The sequence below is a fragment of the Bombina bombina genome, chromosome 3, assembly GCF_027579735.1.
Source record: "Bombina bombina isolate aBomBom1 chromosome 3, aBomBom1.pri, whole genome shotgun sequence".
Lineage (NCBI taxonomy): Eukaryota > Metazoa > Chordata > Amphibia > Anura > Bombinatoridae > Bombina > Bombina bombina.
This window is the reverse complement of record NC_069501.1, coordinates 1105823950-1105845802: the sequence shown is the minus strand read 5'-3', so window position 1 is coordinate 1105845802 and position 21853 is coordinate 1105823950. Positions and strand designations below refer to the sequence as shown.

The following is a 21853-nucleotide window of genomic DNA, read 5'->3' as shown; positions in this document are numbered from 1 at the left end:
TGCGTACCAAACCTGGATTCCTTCCTAAGGTTGTTACTAATAGGAATATCAATCAGGAAATTGTTGTTCCTTCTCTATGTCCTAATCCTTCCTCTATGAAGTAGCGTCTGTTGCACAATTTGGACGTGGTTCGTGCTTTGAAGTTTTACTTGCAAGCAACCAAGGATTTCCGTCAAACATCTTCTTTGTTTGTTGTCTATTCTGGAAAACGTAGAGGTCAAAAAGCTACGGCTACCTCTTTCTTTTTGGCTGAAAAGCATCATCCGTTTGGCATACAAGACTGCTGGAGAGCAGCTTCCTGAAAGGATTACAGCTCACTCTACTAGAGCGGTGGCTTCCACATGGGCTTTTAAAAATGATGCTTCTGTTGAACAGATTTGTAAGGCTGCGACTTTGCTGCTTCATACCTTTTCCAAATTTTACAAATATGGTACTTTTGCTTCTTCGGAGGCTATTTTTGGGAGAAAAGTTCTTCAAGCAGTGGTGCCTTCTGTTTAACCATCTGTCTTGTCCCTCCCGTTCATCCGTGTCCTGTAGCTTTGGTATTGTATCCCACAAGTAAAGGATGAATCTGTGGACTCGTCGTACCTTATAGAAGAAAAGTAAATTTATGCTTACCTGATAAATTAATTTCTTCTATGGTACGAGTCGTCCACGGCCTGCCCTGTCATTTTAACACAGATTATATTTTTTTATTTTAAACTTCAGTCACCTCTGCACCTTTTAGTTTCTCCTTTTTCTTCCTGTACCTTCGGTCAAATGACTGGAGGGTGGAGCTAAGGGAGGAGCTATATAGACAGCTCTGCTGTGGTGCTCTTTGCCACTTCCTGTTAGCAGGAGGATAATATCCCACAAGTAAAGGATGAATCCGTGGACTCGTCGTACCATAGAAGAAATTAATTTATCAGGTAAACATAAATTTACTTTTTCATGCCGATAAGGCGGTTCTTCATACTAAGTTAGGTTTCCTTCCTAAGGTTGTTTCTAATAGAAATATCAATCAGGAGATTGTTCCCTCTGCGTCCTAATCCTCCTCCTTCCAAAGAACGTTTGTTACACGATTTGGATGTTGTACGTGCTCTTATTTTTTCTACTTACAGACGACTAAGGATTTTCACCAGTCCTCTCCCCTCTTTGTCTGTTTCTCTGGGAAATGTAAAGGTCAGAAAGTTACTGCTACTACTCTTTCTTTTTGGTTACGAAGTGTAATTTGTTTAGCTTATGAGACTGCTGGACAGCAGCCTCCTGAGAGAATTACGGCTCATTCCACAAGAGTTGTTTTTTTATTCTTGGGCATTCAACAAATGAGGCTTCTGTGGAACCAATTTGCAAGGCTGCAACTTGGTCTTCTCTACATACTTTTTACAAATTTGATACTTTTGCCTCGGCTGAGGCTTCTTTTGGGAGAAGGGTTCTTCAAGCGGTGGTGCCTTCTGTTTAGGACTGCCTGTCTTTTCCCTCCCTATTTATCAGTGTCCTCTAGCTTTGGTATTGGTTCCCAACAGTAAATACTCAAGCCGTGGACTCACCATATCTTAGGAAAGAAAAACAAAATGTATGCTTACCTGATAAATTTCTTTATTTCCTGATATGGTGAGTCCACGGCCCCACCCTTCTTTTAAGACCGTTGTTCTTTTGACTATAACCTCAGGCACCTCTACACCTTGTATTACTCCTTTTTCTCCATTTCCCTTCTGTCGACTGACTGGGGGTTGGGGGTAAGGAAGTGATACTTAGCAGTCTAACTGTAGTGCTCTTTGCCGCCTCCTGCTGTCCAGGATTGATATTCCCAACAGTAATTACTCAAGCAATGGACCATATCCGGAATTAAATACATTTATCAGGTAAGTATACATTTTGTTTTTTCTTTCTGTCTTTGCATGTAAAAAGGAGGTTTATGTTTTTTTCTATTTAAAAATGTGCATACTGTTCATTTTAAAGTGATTGTAAAGTTTAAAGGGACAGTAAACCTTAAAATTAATGTTATATAATTCTGCACATAGTGCAGAATTATATAACATTATTTATGTAAAATTTATGGCGCTTTTACAGACCCGCTCTCTGCTGAGCGAGTCTGTAATATTTAGTCAGCGCATCGGGCCAGCTGTATAGTCACAGCCCGGCCCGACCGCGCCATAAGACTAAGTGCAGCTCGCTCCTGTGACAGGAGCGAGCTGCACTTAGTGCTATGGCGCGGTCGGGCCGGGCTGTGACTATACAGCTGGCCTGATGCGCTGACTAAATATTACAGACCCGCTCAGCAGAGAGCAGAGAGCGGGTCTGTAAAAGCGCCATAAATTTTACATATTAAAAGGTAAAAAAGGTTTTTAGAACTATAGCACTTAAATAATGTTATATAATTCTGCACTATGTGCAGAATTATATAACATTATTTTTAAGGTTTACTGTCCCTTTAAAGAATTAAAGTCCACATGCTTTTTTAAAAAAATACTTACGATTTTGTTAGGGTAAACCGTCAATCCTCTGCCCTCTTCTCCGGGTTCGTCTTTGATATGCAAAAAACAGTCGCAGAAGAGGGCAGAGGATCGGCGGTCTGTTTACGCTAACAAAATGTTAATTTTATTTTTTTAAAAGCATGTTTGTAAAGTTTAATGAGTTTAAGTGCCCCTTTTTTTAGATACTGGGTTTTAATTCTTTATACTTTACAATCACTTTAAGTCTTATGTTGATTAAATGTATTTAAAATGTGCTCACCAGTTCTGTGAGTTAGAGGGAGAATCAAGTGTGGTCTATCTAGATGCATTTTGGACACTCTAGTTATACTGGGTCTAATTTTTCTGTACATTGTGATATTTTTATTTTTTTGTTTCTACACATACAGAATATTGCATGGGTAAAGTCGTACAACATATGCTTTGAATTAGAAGACAGTAATGAAATTTTTACTCAGCTCTACAGAACATTATTCTCTGTTATTAAGTAAGTATATTTTAATTAGCAATTTCGGTGTGTTTTATATGCAGTTGGTTTATTTGGACATTTAAATTCTAAAGAAGATATTTCCCTCCTATTCAGCACCTAATTTTTAAGAAGAGCCTGTTAGTAGTGAACATCATTTTAGTAAATAGTAAAATACATTTTAGAAAGTAGTAATACTTTTTAAAGGGACAGTATACTTTCCCTTAATGTGTTTACAATTACTTTTTTCTTCTGTTAAGTGTGATTAGTCCACGGGTCATCATTACTTCTGGGATATTACTCCTCCCCAACAGGAAATGCAAGAGGATTCACCCAGCAGAGCTGCATATAGCTCCTCCCCTCTACGTCACTCCCAGTCATTCTCTTGCACCCAACGACTAGATAGGATGTGTGAGAGGACTATGGTGATTATACTTAGTTTTATATCTTCAATCAAAAGTTTGTTATTTTAAAATAGCACCGGAGTGTGTTATTACCTCTCTGGCAGAGTTTGAAGAAGAATCTACCAGAGTTTTGCTATGATTTTAGCCAGAGTAGTTAAGATCATATTGCTGTTCTCGGCCATCTGAGGAGTGAGGTAAACTTCAGATCAGGGGACAGCGGGCAGATGAATCTGCATAGAGGTATGTAGCAGTTTTTATTTTCTGACAATGGAATTGATGAGAAAATCCTGCCATACCGATATAATGTCATGTATGTATACTTTACACTTCAGTATTCTGGGGAATGGTACTTCACTAGAATTACACTGTAAGAAATACATAAAGCTGTTTAATAACTAGAGATTATGTTTAACGTTTTTGCTGGAATGTAAAATCGTTTTCATTTGCTGAGGTACTGTGTGAATAAATGTTTGGGCACTATTTTTCCACTTGGCAGTTGCTTAATCTGTTTTTCTGACAGTTTCTGTTCTCCCTCACTGCTGTGTGTGAGGGGGAGGGGCCGTTTTTTGGCGCTTTTACTATGCATCAAATATTTCAGTCAGCAACTCATTGTATTCCCTGCATGATCCGGTTCATCTCTACAGAGCTCAGGGGTCTTCAAAACTTATTTTGAGGGAGGTAATTTCTCTCAGCAGAGCTGTGAGAATTATAGTTTGACTGAGATAAAAAACGTTTATTCTGTAATTTGTTTCCTGCTTTCAGAATTTGTTATCTTTGCTAATGGGATTAAACCTTTGCTAAAGTTGTGTTGTTTACAAGGATTGAGGCTATAACTGTTTCAATTTATTAATTTTAAACTGTCATAGATCTTCTGTGCTTCTTAAAGGCACAGTACGTTTTAATATTATTCTAATTGAATTGTATTTCCAAGTTGCAAGTTTATTTGCTAGTGTGTTAAACATGTCTGATTCAGAGGATGATACCTGTGTCATTTGTTGCAATGCCAAAGTGGAGCCCAATAGAAATTTATGTACTAACTGTATTGATGCTACTTTAAATAAAAGTCAATCTTTACAAATTGAACAAATTTCACCAAACAACGAGGGGAGAGTTATGCCGACTAACTCGCCTCACGTGTCAGTACCTACATCTCCCGCTCAGAGGGAGGTGCGTGATATTGTAGCGCCGAGTACATCTGGGCGGCCATTACAAATCACATTACAGGATATGGCTACTGTTATGACTGAGGTTTTGGCTAAATTACCAGAACTAAGAGGTAAGCGTGATCACTCTGGGGTGAGAACAGAGTGCGCTGATAATATTAGGGCCATGTCAGACACTGCGTCACAGGTGGCAGAACATGAGGACGGAGAACTTCATTCTGTGGGTGACGGTTCTGATCCAAACAGACTGGATTCAGATATTTCAAATTTTAAATTTAAACTGGAAAACCTCCGTGTATTACTAGGGGAGGTGTTAGCGGCTCTGAATGATTGTAACACAGTTGCAATACCAGAGAAAATGTGTAGGTTGGATAAATATTTTGCGGTACCGACGAGTACTGAGGTTTTTCCTATACCTAAGAGACTTACTGAAATTGTTACTAAGGAGTGGGATAGACCCGGTGTGCCGTTCTCACCCCCTCCGATATTTAGAAAAATGTTTCCAATAGACGCCACCACAAGGGACTTATGGCAAACGGTCCCTAAGGTGGAGGGAGCAGTTTCTACCTTAGCTAAGCGTACCACTATCCCGGTGGAGGATAGCTGTGCTTTTTCAGATCCAATGGATAAAAAATTAGAGGGTTACCTTAAGAAAATGTTTGTTCAACAAGGTTTTATATTGCAACCCCTTGCATGCATTGCGCCGATCACGGCTGCAGCGGCATTCTGGATTGAGTCTCTGGAAGAGAACATTGGTTCAGCTACTCTGGACGACATTACGGACAGGCTTAAAGTCCTTAAACTAGCTAATTCATTCATTTCGGAGGCCGTAGTACATCTTACTAAACTTACGGCGAAGAATTCAGGATTCGCCATTCAGGCACGCAGGGCGCTGTGGCTAAAATCCTGGTCAGCTGATGTTACTTCTAAGTCTAAATTGCTTAATATACCTTTCAAAGGGCAGACCTTATTCGGGCCCGGGTTGAAAGAGATTATCGCTGACATTACAGGAGGTAAAGGCCATGCCCTGCCTCAGGACAAAGCCAAAGCCAAGACTAGACAGTCTAATTTTCGTTCCTTTCGTAATTTCAAAGCAGGAGCAGCATCAACTTCCTCTGCACCAAAACAGGAAGGAGCTGTTGCTCGCTACAGACAAGGCTGGAAACCTAACCAGTCCTGGAACAAGGGCAAGCAGACTAGGAAACCTGCTGCTGCCCCTAAAACAGCATGAATTGAGGGCCCCCGATCCGGGATCGGATCTAGTGGGGGGCAGACTTTCTCTCTTCGCCCAGGCTTGGGCAAGAGATGTTCAGGATCCCTGGGCGCTAGAGATAATATCTCAGGGATACCTTCTGGACTTCAAATACTCTCCTCCAAGAGAGAGATTTCATCTGTCAAGATTGTCAACAATCCAGACAAAGAAAGAGGCGTTTCTACGCTGCGTACAAGAGCTCTTGTTAATGGGAGTAATCCATCCAGTTCCACGATCGGAACAGGGACAGGGGTTTTACTCAAATCTGTTTGTGGTTCCCAAAAAAGAGGGAACTTTCAGACCAATCCTGGACTTAAAGATTCTAAACAAATTCCTAAGAGTTCCATCGTTCAAGATGGAGACTATTCGGACAATTTTACCTATGATCCAAGAGGGTCAATACATGACCACTGTAGATTTAAAAGATGCTTACCTTCACATACCGATTCACAAAGATCATTATCGGTACCTAAGGTTTGCCTTCCTAGACAGGCATTACCAGTTTGTGGCTCTTCCATTCGGATTGGCTACAGCTCCAAGAATCTTCACAAAGGTTCTGGGTGCTCTTCTGGCGGTACTAAGACCGCGGGGAATCTCGGTAGCTCCATACCTAGACGACATTCTGATACAAGCTTCAAGCTTTCAAACTGCCAAGTCTCATACAGAGTTAGTGCTGGCATTTCTAAGGTCACATGGATGGAAGGTGAACGAAAAGAAAAGTTCACTCGTTCCACTCACAAGAGTTCCCTTCCTGGGGACTCTTATAGATTCTGTAGAAATGAAGATTTACCTGACAGAGGACAGGCTAACAAGACTTCAAAGTGCTTGCCGCACCCTTCATTCCATTCAACACCCGTCAGTGGCTCAATGCATGGAGGTAATCGGCTTAATGGTAGCGGCAATGGACATAGTACCCTTTGCACGCTTACACCTCAGACCACTGCAACTGTGCATGCTAAGTCAGTGGAATGGGGATTACTCAGACTTGTCCCCTTCTCTGAATCTGGATCAAGAGACCAGAAATTCTCTTCTATGGTGGCTTTCTCGGCCACATCTGTCCAGGGGGATGCCATTCAGCAGACCAGACTGGACAATTGTAACAACAGACGCCAGCCTTCTAGGTTGGGGTGCCGTCTGGAATTCTCTGAAGGCTCAGGGACAATGGAGTCAGGAGGAGAGTCTCCTGCCAATAAACATTCTGGAATTGAGAGCAGTTCTCAATGCCCTCCTGGCTTGGCCCCAGTTGACAACTCGGGGGTTCATCAGGTTTCAGTCGGACAACATCACGACTGTAGCTTACATCAACCATCAGGGAGGGACAAGAAGCTCCCTAGCTATGATGGAAGTATCAAAGATAATTTGCTGGGCAGAGTCTCACTCTTGCCACCTGTCAGCAATCCAAATCCCGGGAGTGGAGAACTGGGAGGCGGATTTCTTAAGTCGTCAGACTTTTCATCCGGGGGAGTGGGAACTTCATCCGGAGGTCTTTGCCCAAATACTTCGACGTTGGGGCAAACCAGAGATAGATCTCATGGCGTCTCGACAGAACGCCAAGCTTCCTCGTTACGGGTCCAGATCCAGGGATCCAGGAGCAGTCCTGATAGATGCTCTGACAGCACCTTGGGACTTCAGGATGGCTTACGTGTTTCCACCCTTCCTGTTGCTTCCTCGATTGATTGCCAGAATCAAACAAGAGAGAGCATCAGTGATTCTAATAGCACCTGCGTGGCCACGCAGGACTTGGTATGCAGACCTGGTGGACATGTCATCCTGTCCACCTTGGTCTCTACCTCTGAAACAGGACCTTCTGATACAGGGTCCCTTCAAACATCAAAATCTAACTTCTCTGAAGCTGACTGCTTGGAAATTGAACGCTTGATTTTATCAAGACGTGGATTTTCTGAGTCAGTTATTGATACCTTAATACAGGCTAGGAAACCTGTTACCAGAAAGATTTACCATAAGATATGGCGTAAATACCTATATTGGTGTGAATCCAAAGGTTACTCTTGGAGTAAGGTTAGGATTCCTAGGATATTGTCTTTTCTACAAGAAGGTTTAGAAAAGGGTTTATCTGCTAGTTCTTTAAAGGGACAGATCTCAGCTCTGTCCATTCTGTTACACAAACGTCTGTCAGAAGTTCCTGACGTCCAGGCTTTTTGTCAGGCTTTGGCCAGAATTAAGCCTGTGTTTAAAACTGTTGCTCCACCATGGAGTTTAAACCTTGTTCTTAATGTTTTACAGGGCGTTCCGTTTGAACCCCTTCATTCCATTGATATAAAGTTGTTATCTTGGAAAGTTCTATTTTTAATGGCTATTTCCTCGGCTCGAAGAGTCTCTGAATTATCAGCCTTACATTGTGATTCTCCTTATTTGATTTTTCATTCGGATAAGGTAGTCCTGCGTACTAAACCTGGGTTCTTACCTAAGGTAGTTACTAACAGGAATATCAATCAAGAGATTGTTGTTCCTTCTTTATGCCCAAATCCTTCTTCAAAGAAGGAACGTCTACTGCACAACCTGGATGTAGTCCGTGCTCTAAAATTTTACTTACAGGCAACTAAGGAATTTCGACAAACGTCTTCTCTGTCATTTACTCTGGGCAGAGGAGAGGTCAAAAAGCTTCCGCTACCTCTTTCTTTTTGGCTTCGTAGCATAATTCGTTTAGCTTATGAGACTGCTGGACAGCAGCCTCCTGAAAGAATTACAGCTCATTCTACTAGAGCTGTGGCTTCCACTTGGGCCTTCAAGAATGAGGCCTCTGTTGAACAGATTTGCAAGGCTGCAACTTGGTCTTCGCTTCATACTTTTTCCAAATTTTACAAATTTGACACTTTTGCTTCTTCGGAGGCTATTTTTGGGAGAAAGGTTCTTCAGGCAGTGGTTCCTTCTGTATAAAGAGCCTGCCTATCCCTCCCGTCATCCGTGTACTTTTGCTTTGGTATTGGTATCCCAGAAGTAATGATGACCCGTGGACTGATCACACTTAACAGAAGAAAACATAATTTATGCTTACCTGATAAATTCCTTTCTTCTGTAGTGTGATCAGTCCACGGCCCGCCCTGTTTTTAAGGCAGGTAAATATTTTTTAATTTATACTCCAGTCACCACTTCACCCTTGGCTTTTCCTTTCTCGTTGGTCCTTGGTCGAATGACTGGGAGTGACGTAGAGGGAAGGAGCTATATGCAGCTCTGCTGGGTGAATCCTCTTGCACTTCCTGTTGGGGAGGAGTAATATCCCAGAAGTAATGATGACCCGTGGACTGATCACACTACAGAAGAAAGGAATTTATCAGGTAAGCATAAATTATGTTTTTTTACCGTCTGCAGAGTATAAAATGTATGAGGTTTTGATTTTTAAGGTTTTTGCATTTTAAATAGAAGATCTTGTTTCTTTTACAAAGATATGACGAGTCCACGGATTTCATCCTTGTGGGATATTAACCCCCTGCTAACAGGAAGTGGCAAAGAGCACCACAACAGAGCTGTATATATAGCCCCTCCCTTCCCCTCCACCTCCAGTCGTCATCTAGGAAGACATGGTAAAGTGAGGTGTTAGTTTAGTTTCTTCAATCAAGAAGTTTATTTTAAATGGTACCGGTGAGTACTATTTTCCTCAGGGGGATATGGAAGAAGATTTCTGCCCTGAGGTTGATGATCTTAGCAGTTGTAACTAAGATCAATGCTGGTTCCCACAAGACTTCTGAAGGTAACCATGAGACATCTTCAGTGTGGAGACCGGTTTCATGCTACAAGCAGCATTAAGGTATGTGCAGCCTTTTTTATTCTGAGGAGACTTGATATATCAGAAATGGCTGGCATTTATTTCCCTGTATGGGAATGGGGTAAGCAGTATTCCTATTTTATATAAAGGGTATTACTGGAGTCCCTGATTTTATTTAATGGTTGACTTATGGGCATTGTGTGACACTATGGGCATTCAAAGAAAAACGATATATAACGTTTTTATTTCTGTCATGCATATGTTTTGTTTATTGGTGCATTTGAGGGGTTGTAGGCATTAGCTGTTTAAACTTAGGTGTGAAACCGCTTTCCATGCGGTTGTGTTTGGGCCTACTTCGGCATTGACCTCAAGGGCGTGGCCTATTTTCGCTAGCTCAGATGCGCACTTCCTTCAGGCTAGGCAGCAGCAAGCAGTAACTCCGGTGGCTCCTGGACTGCGCAAGCTGGTCTGAAGTATTGGAAAGTTATTTCTAAGTACCCTGGGGGCAGGTAGGCTGTGGCGAGGTGCAGTGGGTATTTTTGTCTATAAAATGACTAATTATTGATATAAGTACTTTAGAGCCTTATTTTCTGCCCTTGCTTCAGGGTGCAGTAATTTTTTGATAAGCCAACGATCTTAGGTTAAATTTTGAGATAATTTAACGTTTTTTGAGCATTTTGGAAAAATTGTTCTTTTTCTTTTCTTAAAGGCGCAGTACACGTTTTTTCTAAAGTTTATTTTATGCAATAAATAAGTGTTTAAACGACTTTTGTGGTTATCACTAGTCTGTTCAACATGTCTGACATTGAGGATTCTCATTGTTCTATGTGTTTAGAAGCTATTGTGCAACCCCCTCTAACATTGTGTAACTCATGTACTGAAAGAGCCTTACATCGTAAAGACTATATATTAGGTCAGGAAAGTGTGCCTAAGGATGATTCTCAGTCTGAAGAGAATCAGGATATGCCATCCAATTCTCCCCAAGTGTGTCAACCTTCAACGCCCACACAAGCGACGCCATGTACTTCTAGTGCCTCTAATTATTTTACTCTGCGATGGCTGCAGTTATGTCAACTACCCTTACAGAGGTATTGTCTAAATTACCAGTGTTGCAGGATAAATGCAGTAGGTCAGGTATTAATGTAAATACTGAATCCTCTGATGCTTTATTAGCTATTTCCGATGTTCCCTCACAGTGCTCTGAGTTGGGGATCAGGGAATTACTGTCTGAGGGTGAAATTTCAGATTCAGGGAATGTTTTACCTCAGACAGATTCGGACACTGTCATTTAAATTATAAGCTTGATTACCTCCGCCTGTTACTTAGGGAGGTTTTAGCGACTCTGGATGATTGTGACCCTATTGTGATTCCTCCTGAGAAATTGTGTAAAATGGATAAATATTTGGAAGTACCTACTTACACTGACGTTTCTCCGGTTCCTAAGAGAATTTCGGAAATTATTAGAAAGGAATAGGATAGACCAGGTATACCGTTTTCTCCCCCTCCTAATTTTAAGAAAATGTTTCCCATATCATATACATTCGGGACTCATGGCAAACGGTCCCTAAGGTAGAGGGAGCTATATCTACCCTAGCTAAGCGTACTACTATACCCATTGAGGATAGTTGTGCTTTCAAAGACCCTATGGATAAGAAATTAGAGGGTCTACTAAAGAAATTATTTGTTAATCAGGGGTTTCTTTTACAACCTACAGCTTGCATTGTTCCAGTAACTACTGCAGCAGCTTTTTGGTTTGAGGCTCTAGAAGAGTTTCTTAAGGTTGAGACTCCATTAGATGACATCTTAGATAGAATTAAGGCTCTCAAGCTAGCTAATTCTTTTATTACTGATGCCGCTTTTCAAATTGCTAAATTAGCGGCAAAGAATGCAGGATTTGCTATTTTAGCATGTAGAGCATTGTGGCTCAAATCTTGGTCTGCTGATGTGTCATCAAAACATAAGCTTTTAGCTATTCCCTTTAAAGGTAAGACCCTTTTCGGGCCAGAATTGAAGGAAATCATTTCTGATATTACAGGAGGTAAAGGCCATGCCCTACCTCAGGATAAGTCGGTTAAAATGAGGGGTAAACAGAATAATTTTCGTTCCTTTCGGAACTTTAAAGGAGGACCCCCCGCTTCTTCTTCTTCCTCAAAGCAGGAAGGGAATTTTACCCAATCTAAGTCAGTCTGGAGACCCAATCAGAACTGGAATAAGGTTAAAGAATCCAAAAATAGCATACAAATTATTGCTATTTCTCCAAACAATTGATAAAACAGTTTTAAAAAACAAAGGCAGAGAACTATTCACTTAAAATCAGAGACAAAAAATATAAATAATATTTAAATAAGGGACGTCTCCCTGTGTAATTTATATAGGTAACAGATAATTACTATAGTAGAAATTTCTACTTAACCTAATAAAGTATCAATACAATTAAATCTCACTCCTGCAATTGTGGATATATAACTATGTAATGTGTATTACCTTAATCCACCTTATATAATATTGGATATAAAAACAAAAACAGAAAATGTTTTTAAAATGATTCCACCTTGATGTTATTGTAACAGATTGTCAAATGAAATGTTCATCAAAATGTTCCGGTTTTAAAAGTTCATTTTTTCAATGAAGATGTTTCGATTTAAAAGTCATTTAAACTGTGCAAACCGATGCACTTTTCTCTTACATTGGTGTATCCAGTCCACGGATTCATCCTTACTTGTGGGATATTCTCAATCCCTACAGGAAGTGGCAAAGAGAGCACACAGCAGAGCTGTCCATATAGCTCCCCTCAGGCTCCGCCCCCCCCAGTCATTCTCTTTGCCGCTCTAACAAGTAGCATCTCCACGGGAGTGTAAAGGGAATGTGGTGTTAGTTTGTAGTTTTTTTTTTTTTTTTTTTTTTTAAATGAATTTTTATTTGGTTTTAGAATAAGAGGTAACATTTGGGGACTCGCAGGACCCCTGATCTAGCATTCACAAACAAAAGGATTGGACACGCAGGTCCGGTTGCAATAGCTGTTCAAACATTGATATATCGTAGATAAATTGCAGAGAAAGTTAACACTTGGGGACACACAGGTCCCCTGTTCAGACATACACAAACAAAAGGATCGGACACGCAGGTCCGGTTGCAATAACTGTTCAAACATTGATATATCACAAATAAATTGCAGGGATATGTGGTGAAAATAATTCACCAAGGTGGAACCCTAGTGTGGGCTCTAGAAATAAGGGGGGGGGGAGTGGTGATAATTATAGGTTAGATTTAAATCCAGAGACAAGTAACATGCACCCTGTGTCTAGTATATACTCTACTCAGCACTTATTGAGCTTAACACCCACTACACCTGACCCTCATTGCACCTAGCACATGCCGTATCCAGCACACATTCATTGTACTTCACTCATTGTATTTAGCATAAACCATACCCAGCGCGCACAGTTCCCAGCACATAATATACCTAGCACACACTGTACTTAACCTGAATTATACCCAGCATACCCTATACCTGGCACACCTCATACCTAGCACCCATTGTACCCAACACGCATAGAACCTGGAGCCTACTGTACCCAGCACACACAATGCTCAGCACACACAGCACCCGGCACCCACCTAGCCTAGCACACGCAGTACCCAGCACACAACGAACCAAGAATTCACCGTAGCCAGCACTCATTGCATCTAATGCGCTCTGCACCTAGCACACACACTGTACCTAGCACCCACGGTACTTCGTTCAAACTGTACCTAGCCCATGCCGTACCTAGCATACATTGGACCTAGCACACATTGGACCTAGCACGCATTGGACCTAGCACGCATTGGACCTAGCACGCATTGGACCTAGCACGCATTGGACCTAGCACGCATTGGACCTAGCGCGCATTGGACCTAGCGCGCATTGGACCTAGCGCGCATTGGACCTAGCGCGCATTGGACCTAGCGCGCATTGGACCTAGCGCGCATTGGACCTAGCGCGCATTGGACCTAGCGCGCATTGTACCTAGCGCGCATTGTACCTAGCGCGCATTGTACCTAGCGCGCATTGTACCTAGCGCGCATTGTACCTAGCGCGCATTGTACCTAGCGCGCATTGTACCTAGCGCGCATTGTACCCAGCACACACCAGGAACCATATGTTATAGTACATTTAGAATATAGGTAAGTATAAATGAATAAAATGAGCGTAATGTACTATGGAAATTACAGTTAATGTAATGTGAAATAGCTGGGCACCTCACCCTGTGTCAGCATCTTTGAGATGCAGGCAGCAACAGTAAAAGGAGGTTAGTCTCTACACATTAAGAATGGTACTAAAGTATCTACAACAACTTCTATACCACTATTTCTTTTGTTCACATAAAACCCATTAGTGATATATGAATGCATAAGGGACACTAACAAATAAAGCAAGGCACCTTATACCTAATCTTCTATATTGCTAAAATGGCGATAACACCCATAACAATTATGGCCAATGATCAGTATGGATATCTGTATTTTGTTATTGTTTACAAAGATGCAGTTTGCTGTAATCAATATCTAGTACATGTAGTACAAAACTAAGAAGGTCAATGTTCTGCACATTATGCGCTACAGCGCCAAATTAACTCTTTACAGAGTAACTGATTGCCATTCAAATTGTACATAGGGTAAGGCTCCAACCGGAGTATTGTTATAAAAGAAAATTATCTGAGCCACCAGGCACTTCCATGCGATTTGGCAAGTTTTTGCAGAAGCGCCAATATCCGGCTCCGTGTTGTTCCGGAGCTCCTATGTCTGCTGCTGCCCTGGAAGTCCCGGCAGTGTAAATAGCTGCAGGCGCAAGGAGGCAAGTTGGGCAGTACCCGGAGCTGAATTGGTGGAGATCTATATCTCCCATTCTCTTCGGTAATGAGTGAGTGAGTGAGTGGCGAGGGCTGGAAACAAGTACCTCCAGGTCTTCTTTGTAGGCCGCAGCACAAAGATGGCGGCTATTCGCGCCACTCCGCACTTCTCCAGCACCCTCCTATGTGGTATGCACCAGGTCCTTGTAAGTAGTGGTTACTGTAGGTTAGGAAGCCGCATAGTATCTGGACAATGGTGCCGATTCAGCATCTTCCCCTGGTCCTGGCTCTGATACTTTTTCAGCAGGGTTTTCCCGGAGAGTATACATGCACTGCAGTAAAATCTATCTAGGGGCATGGCACACACAAATCAGCTTACCAATTGTCCTTTAGTAGAAGGAGTGCATGCGCTTTTTGGAGGTTTGATGTCCCTATTAGTAGCCATCTTGAAATAGATAATTTTGCTGTTCCTTAGGCAAAAGGAAATTTAGGCTCCTAGCAGCAAAGTTATATGTAATAATTGTAGCATCTGCTGCTTTTAGATACAGATACGCGTGTCATATGAACAGCACCACATCATAGCTTATCCACTAGTGAAGAGAAAATAATAGGTCGGATCAGGAATTAGTGTTTACTCCCTGTATGAATGTGTTAGCCTTGCCTGGACAGTGTGGGCTAAACAGCGCAGCACTCGATTTTCCATCGACTCCTATACAGAGGTCAGTTGTGCTCGATGTCAGGCTAAGGTGCGTGCTTACCCTGATGGTGCTGGCTCCGGATTTCCTTCCAGCTGCGATCTGCAGCTTACTGCATCTCCAGCAGAATCTGTGTTGCTGCATCGTTGTGGCCGTGCAATATGGCCGCCGTTATCCTCTATGTGAGTCTGACCCACAACTCGGTTTATTGTGAGATTAGAGCAGCACAGGTTGTACCGTTGGAGGCTCGAAGGTTTCTGCTGCATGTTGTAGCTGGTTAGCATAATAAATGCCTCATTTAGACTGCTCAGGTCTCATGTCTTTCTTGACCCTGTAACAGAGCTCAGGGCATAAGCAGCCATCTTAGCTGCGGCCGGCTCCGCCCCCCAGTTTGTAGTTTTTTATTTCTTCAATCAAAAGTTTTTTATTTTAAAATAGTGCCGGTTTGTACTATTTACTCTGAGGCAGAAAATGATGAAGATTTCTGCTGAGAGGAAAATGATTTTAGCACCTTGTAACTAAAATCCATTGCTGTTCCCACGCAGGACTGTTGAGTACAGGAAAACTTCAGTTGGGGGGAACAGTTTGCAGGCTTAACTGCTTTAAGGTATGTTTCAGTCATTTTTTCTAGTCAAGACTTAGTAATGCTAGAAGACTGACAGGAATCCCCATTTGGGAAAGGTAAGCCATATTCTGAGACTTAGTATAGAAGGAAGGCTTATTGAAAGGGCTCAATACACTGGTGGACACTGCTAAGGGGCAATCGATTATTTTTTAAGATAATCTGACATTATACAAGTTTTATATTGCATTTAAAACACTTTTTGGGGTTTTATTCCGCATGGCATATATTTAGACACCTATTTTGGCTTGGGAAGGCCCCACAAACTCCTGAGGGAAGATGGAGGGGGCCTGAATTTCGCGCCTCAGTTGCGCAGTTGATTTTACAAACAGCTTCATGCAGATACATGTAGGGCTGCAACTAACGATTATTTTCATAATCGATTAATCGGCCGATTATTTTTTCGATTAATCGACTAATCGGATAAAAAGAGAATCAATAATAGTTTTCTATGTTTTAAATAAAATCCACATAATGAGTGTTACAAATATAAAATTCAGACTAAAACTTTACATTAACACAACTGTTTCTTCAATTTTTAAACAGCAGAGCACAGTTTTATAATTAAACAAAACAAAACCACAAACTGTTTGAAAAGAGGTAGAACTAGAAAGAGTTAGACTATCACTGTTAATAACATTCTGTTATTCACTCTTTCAGAAACTTTGCATTGAAATGCAAAAATCTCAACATGTCCACATGCTTCTGGCTAAGGCTGGTTCTCTGTTTGCAGCTATATTTCCTGCAGCAGAGACGAGGCACTCAGATGGCGTTGAGGTTCTTGAGATGCATAAGTAGGGTTTTGCCAATTTCACCAAAGTGGGATATTTATCTTTGTTAGCTCTTCACCAATGCTAAGTGTTTTCTACCTTGGCAAGGGGCCTCTCAATAAAGTAACCCCTGACTTCATTCTAACATAAAAATATCTTGAATATCTATATGCAATGGTAAAAAAACAGCTATAAGGTTAGGGGAAATATCTAGTCAGCTCTAAAAATAATGAATATATACTTCTAAAGGTTGAATCTGGTACATATAACAATTTATTAAAAATATAAAAAAACAATAAAAAACAGAATTTATGCTTACCTGATAAATTACTTTCTCCAACGGTGTGTCCGGTCCACGGCGTCATCCATTACTTGTGGGAAATATTCTCCCCCACAGGGAAAGGCAAGGAGAGCACACAGCAAGAGCTGTCCATATAGCTCCCCCTCTGGCTCCGCCCCCCAGTCATTCGACCGACGGTTAGGAGAAAAAGGAGAAACTATAGGGTGCCGTGTTGACTGTAGTGTATAAAGAAAATTTTTTCAACCTGATTAAAAAACCAGGGAGGGCCGTGGACCGGACACACCGTTGGAGAAAGTAATTTATCAGGTAAGCATAAATTCTGTTTTCTCCAACATTGGTGTGTCCGGTCCACGGCGTCATCCATTACTTGTGGGAACCAATACCAAAGCTTTAGGACACGGATGAAGGGAGGGAGCAAATCAGGTTACCTAAACGGAAGGCACCACGGCTTGCAAAACCTTTCTCCCAAAAATAGCCTCCGAAGAAGCAAAAGTATCAAATATGTAGAATTTGGCAAAAGTGTGCAGAGAAGACCAAGTTGCTGCCTTACATATCTGGTCAACAGAAGCCTCGTTCTTGTAGGCCCATGTGGAAGCCACAGCCCTAGTAGAGTGAGCTGTGATACGGTCAGGAGGCTGCCGTCCGGCAGTCTCATAAGCCAAGCGGATAATGCTTTTCAGCCAGAAAGAGAGAGAGGTAGCAGTAGCTTTTTGACCTCTCCTCTTACCAGAGTAAACGACAAACAAAGATGAGGTTTGTCTAAAATCTTTTGTTGCTTCTAAATAGAACTTTAAAGCACAAACAACATCTAAATTGTGTAATAAACGTTCCTTCTTTGAAACTGGTTTCGGACACAAAGAAGGAACAACTATTTCCTGGTTGATGTTCTTGTTGGAAACAACTTTTGGAAGAAAACCAGGCTTAGTACGCAAAACAACCTTATCTGAATGAAAAACCAGATATGGTGGATTACACTGCAAAGCAGATAATTCAGAAACTCTTCTAGCAGAAGAAATAGCAACCAAAAACAGAACTTTCCAAGATAATAACTTAATATCTATGGAATGTAAAGGTTCAAACGGAACCCCTTGAAGAACTGAAAGAACTAAATTTAGACTCCAAGGAGGAGTCATGGGTCTGTAAACAGGCTTGATTCTAACCAAAGCCTGAACAAAAAGCTTGTACATCTGGCAAAGCTGCCAGTCGTTTGTGCAACAAGACGGATAATGCAGAATCTGTCCTTTTAGAGAACTAGCTGACAACCCTTTATCCAAACCTTCTTGGAGAAAGGAGAGAATCTTTGGAATTTTAATCTTACTCAAGGAGAATCCTTTGGATTCACACCAACAGATATATCTTTTCCATATTTTATGGTAAATCTTTCTAGTCACAGGTTTTCTGGCTTGGACCAGAGTATCTATCACAGAATTTGAAAACCCACGCTTGGATAAAATCAAGCGTTCAATTTTCAAGCAGTCAGCTGCAGAGAAACTAGATTTGGATGTTCGAATGGACCTTGTACTAGAAGATCCTGTCTCAAAGGTAGCTTCCATGGTGGAGCCGATGACATATTCACCAGGTCTGCATACCAAGTCCTGCGTGGCCACGCAGGAGCTATCAGAATTACCGTGGCCTTCTCCTGTTTGATCCTGGCTATGAGCCTGGGAAGGAGAGGAAACGGTGGAAACACATATGCTAGGTTGAACGACCAAGGCGCCACTAATGCATCCACTAGATTCGCCTTGGGATCCCTGGATCTGGACCCGTAGCAAGGTATCTTGAAGTTCTGACGGGACGCCATTAGATCCATGTCTGGAATGCCCCATAATTGGGTTAACTGAGCAAAGACCTCCGGATGGAGTTCCCACTCCCCCGGATGGAAAGTCTGGCGACTCAAATAGTCCGCCTCCCAGTTGTCTACTCCTGGGATGTGAATAGCAGATAGATGGCAGGAGTGATTCTCTGCCCATTGGATTATCTTGGTTACTTCCTTCATCGCTAGGGAACTCTTTGTTCCCCCCTGATGATTGATGTACGCAACAGTCGTTATGTTGTCCGACTGAAATCTTATGAACCTGGCTTCCGCTAGCTGAGGCCAAGCCAGGAGCGCATTGAATATAGCTCTTAGTTCCAAAATGTTTATCGGGAGAAGCGACTCTTCCCGCGACCATAGGCCCTGAGCTTTCAGGGAGTCCCAGACCGCGCCCCACCCCAAGAGGCTGGCGTCGGTCGTGACGATGACCCACTCCGGTCTGCGGAAACTCATTCCCTGAGACAGGTGATCCTGGGTCAACCACCAGAGAAGTGAGTCCCTGGTTACCTGATCTACTTGAATTTGGGGAGACAAGTCTGTATAGTCCCCATTCCACTGATTGAGCATGCATAGCTGTAATGGTCTTAGATGAATTCGAGCAAAAGGAACCACATCCATTGCTGCGACCATTAGTCCTATTACTTCCATGCATTGAGCTATGGAGGGTTGAGGAATAGAATGAAGAACTCAACAAGCTTTTAGAAGCTTTGCCTTTCTGACTTCTGTGAGAAAGATCTTCATTTCCACAGAATCTATTATTGTTCCCAGAAAAGGAACCCTTGTGGACGGTGACAGTGAACTTTTTTCTATGTTCACCTTCCACCCGTGAGATCTGAGAAAGGCCAACACAATGTCTGTATGAGCCCTCGCTTTGGAAAGGGACGACGCTTGGATTAGGATGTCGTCTAGATAAGGTGCTACAGCGATGCCCCTCGGCCTTAGGACCGCTAGAAGGGACCCTAGCACCTTTGTGAAAATTCTGGGAGCGGTGGCTAAACCGAATGGAAGAGCCACAAACTGGTAATGTTTGTCCAGAAAGGCGAACCTCAGGAACTGATGATGAGATTTGTGGATTGGGATATGCAGATACGCATCCTTTAGATCCACGGTAGTCAAAAATTGACCCTGCTGGATTGTCGGTAAGATTGTCCGAATGGTTTCCATCTTGAAGGATGGAACTCTGAGGAACTTGTTTAATATCTTTAAATCCAGAATTGGCCTGAAAGTTCCCTCTTTTTTGGGAACCACAAACAGGTTTGAGTAAAAACCTAGACCTTGTTCCCCGGAGGGGACTGGGTTTATCACTCCCATCTTTGATAGGTCTCTTACACAATGTAAGAATGCCTGTTTCTTTATCTGGTCTGAAGATAAGCGAGACAGGTGGAACCTTCCCTTTGGAGGAAGTCCCTTGAATTCTAACAGGTATCCCTTGGAAACTATCTCTAGTGCCCAGGGATCCAGAACATCTCTTGCCCAAGCCTGAGCGAAGAGAGATAGTCTGCCCCCTACCAGATCCGGTCCCGGATCGGGGGCTACCCCTTCATGCTGTCTTGGTAGCAGCAGCAGGTTTCTTGGTTTGTTTACCCTTGTTAGATAAAATTGTGTGTAACCCTGCGCAGGATTTTCTAAAATACCAATATGCCAGTAGGTAATGGAGAACCCCTGTCTCCACAAGTGGAATAGAAAAAATAAAAATAACTACCTTAAAAAAGATAAGAAATTTTAAAACCTCTGGCGCTACAAAAAAAGTTTTTTGTTGCTAAAATTGGAAAATAGAAAAAATGGATGAATGTGATATGACCTACTTGGTTAAAAAACAAAATTAAAATATCCTTTGGTCTTAGTGACAACTTAAACAACGTATGCTTTATGTGCAAAAAATATGTTTTTATTACATAAAATAAATGGACAAAATAAGAATGAAAATAAAAAATATAAAAAATATGTATATGCAGATAAAAAATATATAGCTGATCAGCTAGTACAATTAAAAATGAATAAGTGCAGTACCAAAAAATAATAAAAATAAAATAAACACAGCAGAAATGTACAATAGGACTTGATCCAAAGAGAGTTCATAAGCCTTCAAGGGTTAATATGGATTAGATCCAGATCGGAACGAAATCAGAGACTCCTTCAACAGCTGAGAATGTCAAATGCCAATTGTAGCTGGAAGGGAGCTGAAATGACAATGAATCCAAATCAAAAGAACAGCAGAGAACCAAAATTGAGGTGTTCAATTTTACTTACACCGTGTTTTGGTCTCTGCAGCAGCGGTCAGACAACAGTGGAAGCGGATGTTTCTTTAATGTAAAAGCCGATGTCGAATAACTGCTCCACTCAGGGATTCTCACAGTATCGAAGCCGGTCTGTAATAATTACGTCACGTAACGTCAGAGTGGGCGGAGCAACGCGTTTCAGCCCGTTCAGGGCCTTTGTCAAGCTCCAGAAGAGAGTGTAGTAGGTCCTTTTATACCTATAGCTTTTATGTTGATTGGTTGAGTGCCATAAGTAGGGGTGTCTTGCAATTTAAAGACAAGGTTAGTAATGGCAGTGTGCGATCAAACAGTAACAAAATAACAAAATAATGATACATAGTACATAAATGCAAATTTGTTGCTATACAGCATATTACCTTATCTGTCTCAATTAGTATTTATATACAATAGTAGCGATCAATTTGAAAAGGACAGCTGCAAAAAGTAAAAAGTAAAAACAAAAATATGTAGTGTTGTATGATCATAATTCTGAAGCGATACATAATTTGTTATCACCAAGACCAAAGAGCTATACTAAAAAGAACAAATAAATAAATAAATAAATCACAGTGTATCAAATTACTCGTTAAAAAACTATTATAAAAATAACCTATATATATATAAAAAATCTTTATAAAAACATCTTTAAAAACACTAAATAGACCCATACGTATAAAAGTAATTATATTAAAAATAGGGGGAATTATACCAATCGCAATATTATATAATATATGTTTGCATATATCAAGACATATACACATATATAATGTTACTTAAAGGGATATACTAAGCACAATAACCAAACAGTAGTTGTGCATATCTTTCCTTTGTCCACATATACATGTGCTCAAATATTTACGAACAATTGCTTGATTTTCAAAAAATTGTTTGATATTAAAACGAAAAGAATATATAAACGTGGAATAAAAATAAATTTAAAATCAAAATTAAAATTACTGGACTTAATTCTAATCTCTGAGAAAGCAGCCTATATCAAAGTCAATATTTAAACCATTGGGTTGTAATGTCTTTAGTTCAAAGATCCATTTTGTTTCTTTTTTGATTAGATCAGATTGAATGTTGCTACCCCTCCAATGTGG

At 41.3% G+C, this 21853-nt stretch overlaps 1 protein-coding gene across 1 annotated transcript in view; it reads left to right on the top strand.

Annotated features, from left to right (window-relative positions):
• Nucleotides 1–21853, top strand: part of PDS5B (PDS5 cohesin associated factor B) — an 890287-nt gene that overhangs the window by 154149 nt on the left and 714285 nt on the right. The window contains exon 5 of the mRNA XM_053708457.1: nt 2843–2940. Coding sequence (XP_053564432.1) covers nt 2843–2940 — 98 coding nt within the window. The remainder of the gene's footprint in view (nt 1–2842; nt 2941–21853) is intronic.